The following is a 13,400-nucleotide window of genomic DNA, read 5'->3' as shown; positions in this document are numbered from 1 at the left end:
TTGAACTGTCTTTATTGTCTTTAAATCATTTTCTCATCAGTAATGTTTATAACGTAATTCTCTCAGTTTTGCTACAACTTCTGTCACATAATTACATCTGACATGTTCAGATGAATGAACAGATATTTTTTCACAATATTGTGACACTATTCTTCTTATATTTTTATTTGAGAAATTACAAGAACTTCCCAAAAAGTAAGAAATATATTCAAAAAATATTTATAAATGGCAACAACACTGTTAAAGAATTACTAGTTTAGTAAGTAAGTAGTTTTAAAAGTAGATGGAAATTGGTTTAATAATAAAGGGATATTTGTGATTGAAAAATCTTCAACTGAAAACAAGTAAAAACACATTGAAAATAGGCTGCAGGTTTACATTATGTCATTATGTCACCATGAGGTGGAGACAACAAGTTTATACTAGAAGTTACATTTAAAGTGAGATTAAAAATAATACTGTTTGTATTTCAGTGGGTGGATGAACAGAATTTATTCATTATTAATCACATTTTACTAATTCATTATGTATTTACTATTTGTTTACTACTGCTGGTTTTCAGTTTCCTGTAATAAGTCACAGGTGGTCATGTTTTCATTCTGAACAATTTACAATACACTGAATATCTTTAATATCTTTAATAACTGTTGGTCCAAGATGATACAAAGGTACTGAGAAACTGATTAATATGTGTACAATCAAATAATAGAAAGAGTTCAAACCAAATATTCTCACCAAGTTATTAAAACAGTTTCATAGATCTTGATAATTTCATTTATTTAACTTCCTGAACATAAACAGATCTACAATTCTTTTATTGTGAAAAAAATAGATTTGACTTCGTTCACTCAGGTTAATGTTGGTTAAATGTTAAGACATGATTTTCAAAGCCTGAATGAACACTGTGCTGTTGATGTGAGAATAACCTGAGTCAGTGTCACAGTAAAACCAGGACAGGCCTGATGCTGTACTCTGGCTCTGTTGTGGGTCTGAATGGGATTTAGTTTGTCATGAATGTGGTTTTAGGGTCTCTGATTTGTGGCTGAAGTTCTGGAGGATCCTGGACCGGATCTGCTGCAGGTTGATGCCATAGATGATGGGGTTTATGAGCGGCGGGACCACCAGGAACTCTGCCGCCAGCATGTTCTGCAGCGCCTGCAGCGCGCTGCTGCTGCCGTAGCGGGAGTACATGGAGTCAAACACCAGAGAGATGGTGAAGACGAGGAGCGTGACGAGGTGCGGCAAACACGTCTGAACGAACTTTCTGCGGTCAGAGCGCGACCGGAGCGAGGCGCGGACCAGGTGGGCGTAGGAGACCAGGATGAGTCCGGTCTGCGACAGTTGCGAGAACATGAGCACGAAGCCGTAGATGTTGTTGACGGTGGTGTCGGAGCAGGACAGCTTCACCACCTCCCAGTTGGTGCAGAAGAGCTTGCGGATGTGGTGGCCGCAGAGCGGCAGCGTGGCGGTGAAGCTGACGCCCACCACAGTCTCCAGCAGCGAGAAGCCCCAGGTGAGCAGCAGCAGCTGCGCCACCCTCTGCGCCGTCATCACAGCGCGGTACTGCAGCGGCCTACAGATGGCCATGTAGCGGTCGTAGGCCATGACGGTCAGACTGGTGAACTCACAGAACACATAACTGTAGACTACAAATATCTGCGTTAAGCAGCCGGAGTACGTGATGACGTGGGAGTCGGCCAAGAGGTCATGGAGCAGCTTCGGGTAGAAGCTGGACGCGCCGCAGATCCCGTTCACACACAGGTTACACAGGAACAGGTAGATGGGCTCGTGCAGCGTCTTCTCCAGACACACGGTGACGATGAGCGTCACGTTCACGAAGATGGTGAACAGGTAGGACACGAGTGCGAGGGCAAAGTAGATCTGACGGTTAGTGTCAGAGTCGTTCAGGCCCTGAAGCACAAACACGATCTCAGAGTTATTCTCCATCAGGTCTGAGTCCAAAGTCTCAAGTCTAGAATTTCAAGTCCAGAATCAGAATCCAGAGTCTAAAGTCCAGAGTCAGTGTCCAGAGTCTAGTGTCCAGAATCAGAGGGTTTGACAGAGACTGCTTCTTCAACAGACTTACAGACTGACTCAGGTTATACAGAGAGGAAGAGAAGCTCAGGCTGAACAGGAATCTGTCTGAACTGACACCTCAGACAGTCCTCACATGTGGAACAACATCTGTTAACAGTGTTTTCTGTTTCAGATCAGATCAGTGACAAAAAGCACTTGGACTCTTCTAACATCAGTGTCTTCAGCTGGTTTTACAGGTTCCCTCTGTAAACAGCTGTAGAACAACAGCAGGATCTCCTCCTGTTCCCTCCTTCACACACATCAGCTGAACACAGGGAGGTTTTTATCATCTGAATGCTGCACAGTCAAACTAACAACACGAGCAGGAACAGACAGGAGCTGCTCAACAAACACCTGTGATCTTTGCTGTGAATTGATCACTGAAAAGGAAACACGAGTGATTCGAGCTTCACACTGAAACCTCTGATTCACTCACAGTAAACCACAGTCATCACAGCTGAGTGAACGTTTCCTGTAAAACAAGTCACATGAAAAACATCAGCTGAGCTTCATCTTCTCTGTGTGAAGAAACAGATGGACATGATGATGATGATGATGATGAAAGACAGAGAAGTTTTATCATGTTCATAAACAGCTGAGTTGCTTCAACCTCATCATCATCACTTTGGACAGTCAGTGCGACAGCATGGAGACACACATGAGGACAGTAGAGTGGAGGAGGCTGTAGATGTAACCACACCACAACACATGAGAGAGAGCGCTTCACTGTCAGCAGCTGGAGGCCTGAACAGATCTACCTGTACTCAGTCTCTGCTGCAGCAGCTGAAAATCCTCCGGAGCTGCTGGGAAACAGACTGGACGGGCAGCAGCTCTTATACACCTCCACTGTAGACAGACAGGTAGAGAGCCAGGTCTGATGACATCACAGAGCAGGCTGAGGCCACACCCCCCAAACCACTTGACGAACATGTCAGACGTTAATATCAAAAGACTCAGGAGCTGCGTTTGACTGCAGAGACCCTCATCAGGGATTTCTGTCACCATCATCATCATCATCATCATCATCATCATCATCATCACAAAATCATCTCAATGTTTTCTCCTCAAAAACTCACATCTGATCTATAAGGCAGTAATAGTAATGATGATAAAGAGTTCAGTGACAACATACACTGTGCTTCACTGATGCATAATCTGAAGTATGTTCAGTATTAGTTTCAGTCTGACCCTGTAGTACAGATGGATGTATGTCAGTTCATTTGTCCATTGAGCTGTCTTTATCACTCAATTTTCATTCTTTGACAGAAATTCAAACACATTTCTTTTTTTCCAGAGATTTCTTTCTGTTTAGATTTTGTCTTGTTTTCATTAAAGCTGTTGATCATTGTTAGTTTCTCTGTTTATAGTTACACTGATATTAGAGAAGCTGAGAGCAAGTATCTTCACTGAACAAAGGATCTGGATGTTTCACTCACAGAAACAGGTTTGCATGCAGAGGTTCTGGTCCGGCTCTGGGTCATGGCCCATCTGTGAAGAGGTTCCAGTTCCAGGAGTCCCTGAAATGGTTCTAGAGATCTCTGTGGAGCTTCTCAGAGGACTTCAGCTCTGATCCATTAACACATTTATTATTCCTGAATATAAGACAGAGGGTTACTGGTCTGTGCTACTGATGGCATCATGGGAACTTTGTTGTTTTAATTATCATTTATTATTACTTTTGGTAAATCACTGACTGTACTGTTGCTTATCAAACCAAATAATCTATCAACTATTAACAATTTTCCACCACATGGTACCAACTCACCTCTACTAGACTCTACAGCATGTAGCTCCCCTTTGTTTTAGAGTGGCTCACCCAAAGATCTGAGAACACAGTCTGTACAAACCATGGATATGTCGTTCAAACTTTAACACAACCTCCCTCAATTAATCTGCTCCAAATGAACTCAATCAAATACACAGATACCCCCCTCTTCAACATAGGAAATATGTTGCCATGGATACAGTGAGTTAAACTGTGGCTTCAGCTTGAGCCCCGTTCTTTTTTTTAGCACGTTTGTTTGCATTTTGTAAAAGGAAGTGTAGTGAATGAACTATTTTAACTTCCTGTTATGAACCATTGATGACACCTATCACTGATCACTGACTGAGGAGCTTCTTCTTCTCTGATCATGACTCAGATTTGTGGAGGTTTATATTCAGTGGTGTTCTCATGTCTGTGTGTTCAGGTCTGACTGAATCATGACTCAGATGTTTGTCTGATGTGAGTTTCATGTTTTGTATGCTGATATTTGATGACTTGTTAAATGATCTTATTGTTCTGATCTGATTTGGAGATCAGTTTGAGTGTTTTGATACAATATTTGAATAAATGTAACCCGTGGGTTGTGGGTGGTTCTCCTATAAGTATAGAACAGTAAGAGAAATGTAACAGCTTCAGTGAGCGATGAACAGTTGCTCGGCTGTTTAAAAATGGCAGGCATGTTCAGAATGCCCTGTCTCACACAATGATGATGCAATGATGATGATTCTCTTTGACCAATCAGCAGACTGCAATGTTTCCATGTCACTTTTTTTTGGTATCGCCTCTGTCAAGGAGCCAAGTTAGCTGAAGTGATACCAAAAGGTTCTGTCCATAACTTCTGCCTGATGGAAGACCTAGAAAGTGGAGGCGAGTAGAGTTGAGTAGAGCTGCTACTGTGCAGTGGAGAAGGGCTGTATCCTGGATTTCAAGGATCCTTGACAATGCTCCAGGAGTCCTATAGGAGGTTCTAGGAGGCCATGAGAAAGTTTCATTGGTTCTAGGGGTTGTTCCCTAGATGTTCTAGTTGTGCTTGGTGAGAGTCCAATGTTCACTGAGTGTGTGGAGAAATATGAGGACATGAAGCTGAACCAGGCTTTTCTCAGTGTTAATATTTTGACCGTAGTATTGATTTTCTATTTGCACTATTAAAGGATCTGATCTATGAAGAGTGTGGTCCTTTAACAGACTGTATATCTTCTCTTGTTCCATCATGCAACACTCAAAAGAAATGGAGCACCCCTATTGTTATTATTTTTAAGTCATTTTTTTTTCTTTTTTTCCTTTATTTTGATAGGTGCAGTGAGAGAGGGACAGGAAAGTCAGGAAGAGAGAGATGGGATGTCATCCAGCAAAGGGCCGTGGGTCGGACTCAAACGAACGGCTGCTGCATTAGGACTAAACCCATGTGGAACGTGCTGTATGTGGTAACTAGTGCCCACAGAATTGGTACATGAGGTGTAGTTGGAGTGACGTGTCATTTTGTACCTTTATGAGACAAAATCATTTAGATTTAATGACCAATTTTTATTTTTAAAAAAACTGACAATTAGTTTACATCTTTTAACAAATTCAACATTTTATATGTGAACTAATCCATTGTCATTGCATTTCAATGTATTGTTCTGATAGAACTGATTTGTCCTTAAAACAAGTTCTCTATCGTGTCAAGACTATCTCTCCACCCTACATATCCCATGTGTATGGGGACTGACCCCCACAAGGGCAGCTGACATGGATACTCTTTAAGACGCATCACCTGTGGTGGGCACGCACTGATTAGCAACACGTGGTTATATAAGCACCACGCATGCATGGCCTCTTTGATTCCTTGATTTCCATGGAGTCGAGCAGTCGTGTGTATCTTGACATTTGAGTAGAAGAAAGTGAATGTAGTGTTTGTGTTTGACATCAGCGAGGGTGCAGCCATTGAGAAAGGGTTTGCAATGCCCTCCCCTGTATCAGCCCCATTTACTGCACAGCAGCCTTCCTCTGCCCAGGTGAGGCAGGAGGAACTTGATCTAGTGCATTCCATATCTGATGCATCAGATGTAAGGGAGATTGACATCATGGAGTTTGAGTCAGAGGTCGAGGACCTCACCCTGGTTGGGTGTGTGTGGAGGCAAAGCAGGTAGAGGAGGAGCAGGAGCAACCACCTCCCCTCTATTGCCAACTCATTACTGTGAAATGCCATCTTAGATAGGCCAGGCAGCCTCCCGTTTTGATGATGAGGTGAGTCAGTCACAGTCTTTCTCTGTACCACTGCTACCCGATTTAGAGGAACTGGTACTGAAGCAGTTTGATAAACTGTCTGAGGCCCATCGCTGCTCAGGTCTATGTAGACAACTAGCATGTGTGCAAGGTCAGGAGAGGATTGGCTTAGGACCACCACCTCTCATGGATCAGGCCTTAGGGGCCTTGGTGTCCCCCACCAAGTCTGTCTTGGGGAAGTTGAGATGCCCAAGCAGGAACACTAAAATGATGGATGCCATGCTTGCCAGAGTGCATGGATCTATGGCAATCCAGGGACAGCTGGTTAATACAGGGGCTATTTCTTTGATACTCTCTTGGCGAAGAAGGCCATCAGTGAGGTAACACAGGACAATCAGCAGGTTGGGTTCTATTCCCATTTTTTTCTCATTTCCAAAAAAGATGGGAGGCTGAGACCAATTTTGGATTTTTGAGAGAGCTCAACAAGTTTTTGAGACCCGTACGATGCAAGATGTTGACTGAGCTGAGGCCTATGCCTCCACAGGAGGAAGAGCAGGCTTCAGCCCTCAAAGACCACAGGGTTCCTAGGCATGTGTTTGGATGCCAAGGCAGGAGCTCTTTCTCTTACATCTGGAAGACAGGCCGCCCTCAGGGCTTGCTTGTCCTATTTCCATTTGGGGTCCAGGGTAAGCTGCTAGCTCCCTGAATATGCATCCCAGTGCAGCGCTGCTCCTGTGCCTTGGACGTTGCCCACACAGGGGTCTGCAAGCCACAGTGTTGGTGACACGCAGACTCCGTGTAGCTCTCCGGTGGTAGGAGCACCCAGCCAACTTGGCACGAGGCAATGCACAGGGGTCAGTGTTGCGTCGCCAGGTGGTGTCATCCGACGCCCCCCCCTAGTAGGCTGAGGAGCCGTCAATAGGAGCAGAGGCATCAGTGGCCAGTGGGACCCGTGCCACTGGTTGGCACAGTACATCAATCTTCTGGAGCTTCAGGCTACCTACCTAGCTCTTCTGCACTTCCAGCCAGAGCTGGGGGATCGCCACATGCTGGTGAGGACTGACAGTACAGTCTCAGCAGCCTATGTAGGGGAAAAAGGGGTCTGGGCTCCCCTTGCTTTTGCAGATTCGCTCGGATGATATGGGAGTAGGCAAACCCACACTTTGAGTCCCTGAAAGTGATACGTGCCGGGTCAGACAAACCTTGCAGCCGATCAGCTCTCCAGGGGTGGGCCCCTCCCCTGAGAATGGGGCTGAATCCAGAGGCTGTACACCAGATCTGCGACCGCTTTGGTACTGCCATAGCCAATCTCTTTCTCAACAGCAGCAGCAGGAACCTCCCAGTTCAATGTACTTTTGCTGCACCTAAAAGTCTCCAACGTAGAATATTAATTAACCAAAAATGTTATTAACTCACCGTATAGCAATATGTGAAGTGCCCTTTTGTCTTGCTTGCCTGCTGGAATGCAGTTGTCTATTAGTACATTTTGAGTAAAAACAAGTAAAGCTTGACCAGCTCAGTATGTTATTTCAAAGTTGTCCTTGCTTAAATATCCCCTCTAGACATGTTTTAAAATTATATAAAATACCCTACTTTGAAAAGTTAAATTAACTTGACAAAAATCTACTCCTCCATCATTAAAAAATTCCAGAATCTATAAATATGCAAATATTCTGTAATTTCAAAGGTTTTCCTGCTGAACACAAGATGTCTCCTTCACTGTAAAGTCCACTCTTAGTGCACATGCTCTTGAGGCTTCAAGTTTCCACATCACACATGTGTAAGTTGAATATTGCCTCCAACCTATTTGTGATGTCACAAATCAAGCTTGTAGGCCCTACCTTAACAATCAGATTTTCAGTGAGCACAGAGAAACTTTCTACTTTCTGCAGATTAATGTAAAAACAGCCTTCAAGTGTCAAAATCTGCACATACATCATTCTGCACAGTGAAGTTGCAACATGCAACTGTGGGAACAAGCAGAAAAACACATTTTGCATATTTAAATGTCACTATTGATCCTTATTGAGGATAAGTTTCCAAATATTCATTTTGAAACAATCAAGAGCTGCTGGCCCTGCACAACCGATCCTGAAGACCTTCCCTCGCACTCAGCATGGACAGAGTACTATGAGAACATTTAACGCCTCCTAGTACAAAATCTACACTTGGCTTGAGTATTCTCAAAGCCAGGATAATGCATATTGTTTTGTATGCCGGGATTTTTCACTCCCCTCTGCTCCTGAGACGACGTTCTCCTCAGTTACTGGTTTATCAAAAAAGGCCATGTATAAAGATGGAGGATTCCAGATGCATGCCAAAACAGAACACAACAAAGGGTTGAAGAGAACAGACAGTATATCAAAACAGTTGCTGATGTCTAATGTGCACAGCCACCCAAAACAAAGCGCAGCATGGTCACAGAGAGTCAGAGGACTCAGGGAACAAAGGAAACTTTCTGGCGGTTATGGAACTGATTGCAAAGCATGAGACTTTAGTAAAAAGAAAAATGGAGCATAGCAATGCCATCTTGGAGGTGGTGGCTGAGATGGTTAGGAAGGACATGGCGGAAAAGGTAAAACAAAGCATTCTGGCTGATGAGACCAAAGACTTAAAAAAACAAGAACATATTTCATTAGTGCTCAAGTACTACTACATTTTGAACATACTGATAAGCTTGATGCTGCTGGGCAAACAGAAAAAATTGTGACTAGCCTCCAAAAATATGGATTGAAATACAGAGAGAAGCTGGTTGGGCAGGGTTGTGATGGGGCTTCAGTGATGAGCAGCAGACACAGTGGTGTGTCTGCAAGGATACAGTCACTAGCTAAGCATGCCTTTTATGTGCACTGCAAAGCATTTGGCCTCAATTTGGTAATTGTGGACACAGTGAAAGCAGTGCCAGAGGCTTCATGCTTTTTTTCCTTGTTGCAGCGCCTATTTATATTTCTATCTGGATAGTAGGTGCGTCAGAAGTGGCAGGACATACATACATACATAATGTATCAGGAGGATCAACCTTGAGAGTTGCCCAAACTCAGCAATGCTAGGTGGGCTTGTTGGTTTTATGGACTGGCTTCCTGCTGTTATCCGTGTCCTCCATGACATTGATGAGGAGAACAATGGAGACAGATCTGTAGAAGCACGTGGACTGCTTGGGCAGATAGACCTAAAGTTCATTGGCCAACTTTTTGGAGGACACTGGGAGACACCAAGTTTTTGGGTGATATGCTGCAATCCTCATCGTTGGACTTAGCTAAAGCAGTTGACCTCATTGAGGCACTACAGGAAAGATTTGAGCACTACAGAGATGAAGCATCTTTTGTGGAGCTGTGGACAGAATTGCTGGACATCACCTAGCAGTGCAACATTGAAAGAGTTTCCAAAAGTCAGCCAAAGACAAAGATCACAATTGGTCAGCGAAACAGTGATCATGACAAGGACCATTTTGTAAGAATGTTTTCTATCCCATCTTAGACACTGTGAATGCTGAGCTAGAGAGGCGTTTTTCAAAAAACCAAATGTGATGTCATGAAACAGATGCAAGCTCTCAATACCACAAACAACAGCTTTCTGGAGGAGACTGCTCTATTTTTGTTGGGAAGTATTTACAACACAAACGTAGAGGTTCTTAAGCATGAGCTCCATCGAGCCAAGTGGATCTTGTAGAGGAACAAGGCAGATGGAATGAAGAATCTAACCAGTTTGCTTGAGTTCACAGTGTTCCTGGAGCCATCAGCGAAGTCTTCTATGAACTGTTCCCATTGTGCAAAATTGCCATTGCCCTACCTGTAAGCACAGCTGCTTGTAAATGCAGCTTCTCTACCTTGAAATTGATTTAAAAAAATCACTTGTGCACCACCATGACCAATGAAAGACTGAGTGACCTTGGGGTGCTAAGTGTGGAGTCCAAAAGAGCCAAAGCCATAGATATGGATGAGTTCATAAGGTTGTTTAATGCTACAAACCTAATTGCCTTGGACGACCAGTCTCCAAGACAAGACTCTCTCATTGGGTTGTAGATCAATCCAGGAGGCATGCAAGGCAGCGGGAAGGCCAGCCCCAGTAGGGGTGTGTGCCCATTCTATACGGGGCCTTGCTTCTTCATGGGCATTATGGCCAGGTGCTTCTCCATCTGAGATTTGTGCGGAGGCCTCTTGGTCGACCCCATTCACCTTTATCAGGTTCCACTGCATGAATGTGGCAGCCAGCACCCCATTCGCTGAGCGTGTGCTGGGAGAATGCGGCAGGACAATGCCTGACAATCCATGCCCCTGGGACCCTCGGGATGATATCATCTTTCTTTCAAAGCTGGTTTGCAACCTGGCAGGCTGGGTGGCCTTCCACCCATTTACAGCTGGCCTTTGCGTCCAGCACGGCCAGCTAAGCCTTGGTGGCGTCTTGCACCTAGGTCATGGTCAAATATTCTATATTTATAAATAGTTCTTTTATCAGAACATGTTGGTGAGCACTCTGGTGGCAGTGACATCTCATTCAAACTCAACTGTCATCTCAGTCTTCCGCAGGAGCAGTGGAGTCTGCTTGGTTTACAGAGCCCCTGTACATATGGAATATGTGGATGGACGGGACATCTTGCCATTGTGTCAGTCATTCAATGACATAACATCTGTTTTAATTGAGATTGACTCTGTACTGGCCTATTGTGCAGAGTTCTGAATGGAGGCTGTGGGCCTGCTGCAAGAGATGACTTAGTCCAGGTTCTCATTCACTGCCAAGTAAGTGCACACAGTTCTGGCCCTGCTGGACCCACCGAACAAGCCTCTGCACAGAGAGGACACTGACTTGATAACAAGTATTGTGGCTAGTGCAACAGCTTGTGTATGAAACTCCGTTGTGACAAGGAGTTTAATAAGGTGTGGGGCACAGCCATGGCTGCCTCTGCATCACTAATGCCCGCCACCACAAAACTGAGAAGCAAAACGTGAATATGGGTGAGCATGTCGCTGTGGGAACTACAGGACACAGGGATGATGACTAAAAAACAAAACATCAGAGACTGTACTACAGCACTATTGGTGCGGTGCTAGGCGAGATGGATCACAGATTCAGCAAGCCAGTGCACTTCTTGCACTGATTCCAGAAAGAGATACATTTCTTGATGTGAAGGCTTTGAAGTGTATTATGGATATGTCACGATCACCTAGAATTGAGACAGAGTACGGAGTTGCCAAACACTTTTACAGCTCACGAAAACAATCAGAGCCAAATGAGGGGGGTTGACCATACCGTCCAAAGAGGTCAAAACTCCAGCAACACTTGTAGTAAACAGAGGAACGTCCTGACTGATGTGTTTTGGCTTGTGGTCTTCATCAGGATCATCACAGAACATAAGTAACACAAGTTACTTCTCTCTCACAAGTATCATTTATTTATTTATTTATAACATTTTGGCTTCAGGCCAATTGTTGTCTCAGGCTGGTGGGGAACGTCCAATAGAGGACTTGGGTGCCACCATATTTAGTTCATAGCCTGCAGAAGTGCAGCATAAGGAGTGTCCTTTAAAAGTTACCACAGGTGGATCTTGTATGGGATCTCACAGGGATGTGTTTTTTTGAAGTCAGTCTTTTAAAATGATGTCCTTGATGTTCTTAGTCTTAAGGGTGAATGTCGTGCAGTGAATGAGATTTGACTTGGATTTGGAAGATGATGAACGTTGAACGTTTTTTGACCGACTTTGTTTTCAGCAGATACCAGCCAATCTTCTTGGTAATTCCTTTCTCTAAACTTAAATAACAACTCCCCTTTACTTTCGTCATATTGTTCTGGGATATCGCAGATTCTTTTCAGTCTAGTGAGGTGACTTACAAGTAGACTTTTTTTGAGGGGAATAGGGTGAAATCTTTTGGCATGAAGGAAGGACATCATTTCTTTTGTTACATTTATATCAAGAAAATTCATTTCTTTATGGCTATAGTTACGTGTGAATCTCAGGCCTGCAAATTTACCATTTAAAAACTGTAAAAACTGCAATAGAGCAGGGACTGATGCTTTCCAAAGTAAAAGCCCATCATCAATATTACACTTTTAATTATAAAAGGGAGGAAGGGTTTTTTTCTTGGTTCATATAATATTTGTTCTTCCATGTGACCAACAAAAATACAGGTTCCATTTTAGTGCCCATTGCAGTGCCAGAGATCTGGAGGTATGGCCTGTCATTACACAAAAGTCATTTCCCTTAAGAACAAAGGAGGCCAGATGAACTAGGAAAGTTTCAGAGGGTGTTCTCACTGGTCTGGTGTTAAGGAAATGTTCCAATGTGTCTAGGCCTTGTTGGTGTATGTGGTTGTCTGTAAAGCTTGATATTCTCTCTGTAAGTCTTCCAATTCCAGACACCATGGGTCTACCAGGTGGTTTTTATGGCTTTTAATGAATTTTGGCTTTTAAATGAAACTCAGTCAGTAAAAAATGTTGACTCTTTTGGGGAAATCACCATCAAGAATACGCTCTCCAAGTAATATTTACAGTTCCTTAAGGTATTCCTTGGTTGGGTAATTTCTCAGCTTTGTTGTTGTCTGATAATTTCATTGTCATAATTACACTTCGCCCCCTTTGTCAGCAGCTCTAATAACAATTATTCTCAGGTTCAGACAATGCTTTCTGTTGATAGTTTCTCAAATTGTGTGGAGTGAAACATTTCTTTTTTGAATTGCTTTTCAAATTCCAGTTCTATGAAACATGTCTCTACTGAATGATTTCTAAATTTTGGAGGATAAACATTGCTTTTTATTTTAAAGGTATTTTTGGAAATTGAGTTCTGAGAGGGATCATTATTCATGAAAAATTCTCTGATAAATTTCTGGATTGGACGATACAGAACATCCTCTCACAGAATCACACACACCTGATGTACTGACGGCTTTCAAACATGCCTTAACATGTTGCACAGCCACACCAATGTGCAAAAACTCATTCTCCACTCTGAGAAACATATTTTAAGATCACAGTTGGTTAAGCATTTGAGAGGGACAACTGAGTGGAAGGACACCGCTCTTTGGAGGTTCAGTACCAACACTCACTGGCTTCAACTCCTCTAACGGTAAGACTTGTGTTTAATTAACTTTATGATGCCAGCCCCAGCTTTCATGATTATTACACAAAATGTTGAAGAATTGAATATGTAGTTTATTCAAATGATGTTCTAATGACCATCACACTGAATGGTGATTTTTCACCATTCATGTTTTGACAATGTATTTTCACAAAAGTTATTTGAAACATTAAAGTAGATACTGTAGTTTTACTTTGTATGTCATCTATGTATAAACAATCATAAAATTACTTGGGCACATCTCGTCTTTGACCCACAATCCATACTCTCAGCTGAAGTGAA

General features: G+C 43.2%; 2 protein-coding genes across 2 annotated transcripts in view; one reads left to right on the top strand and one right to left on the bottom strand.

The window, feature by feature from the left end:
- Positions 1-588: 588 nt before the first annotated feature.
- On the bottom strand, positions 589-4,574 carry LOC130167445 (olfactory receptor 15-like). Its single transcript, XM_056373656.1, has one exon. It carries the CDS (start codon positions 1,945-1,947, stop codon positions 1,009-1,011), a length of 939 nt encoding a protein of 312 aa, XP_056229631.1. The 5' UTR covers positions 1,948-4,574; the 3' UTR covers positions 589-1,008.
- A 175-nt stretch (positions 4,575-4,749) lies between these two features.
- LOC130167817 (olfactory receptor 11A1-like) overlaps positions 4,750-13,400 on the top strand; it is a 55,382-nt gene continuing 46,731 nt past the window's right edge. Inside the window, exon 1 of the mRNA XM_056374316.1 lies at positions 4,750-5,258. The gene's annotated coding sequence lies outside the window, so the exon portion shown is untranslated. The remainder of the gene's footprint in view (positions 5,259-13,400) is intronic.

The sequence above is a fragment of the Seriola aureovittata genome, chromosome 4, assembly GCF_021018895.1.
Source record: "Seriola aureovittata isolate HTS-2021-v1 ecotype China chromosome 4, ASM2101889v1, whole genome shotgun sequence".
Classification (NCBI taxonomy): Eukaryota; Metazoa; Chordata; class Actinopteri; order Carangiformes; family Carangidae; genus Seriola; species Seriola aureovittata.
The sequence above is the reverse complement of the archived record's forward strand: the minus strand, read 5'-3'. Positions and strand labels throughout refer to the sequence as shown.

What these genes read in the sequence shown, in the direction of transcription:
- LOC130167445 (XM_056373656.1), bottom strand. Translation starts at nt 1,947, where the DNA reads ATGGAGAATAACTCTGAGATCGTGTTTGTGCTTCAGGGCCTGAACGAC.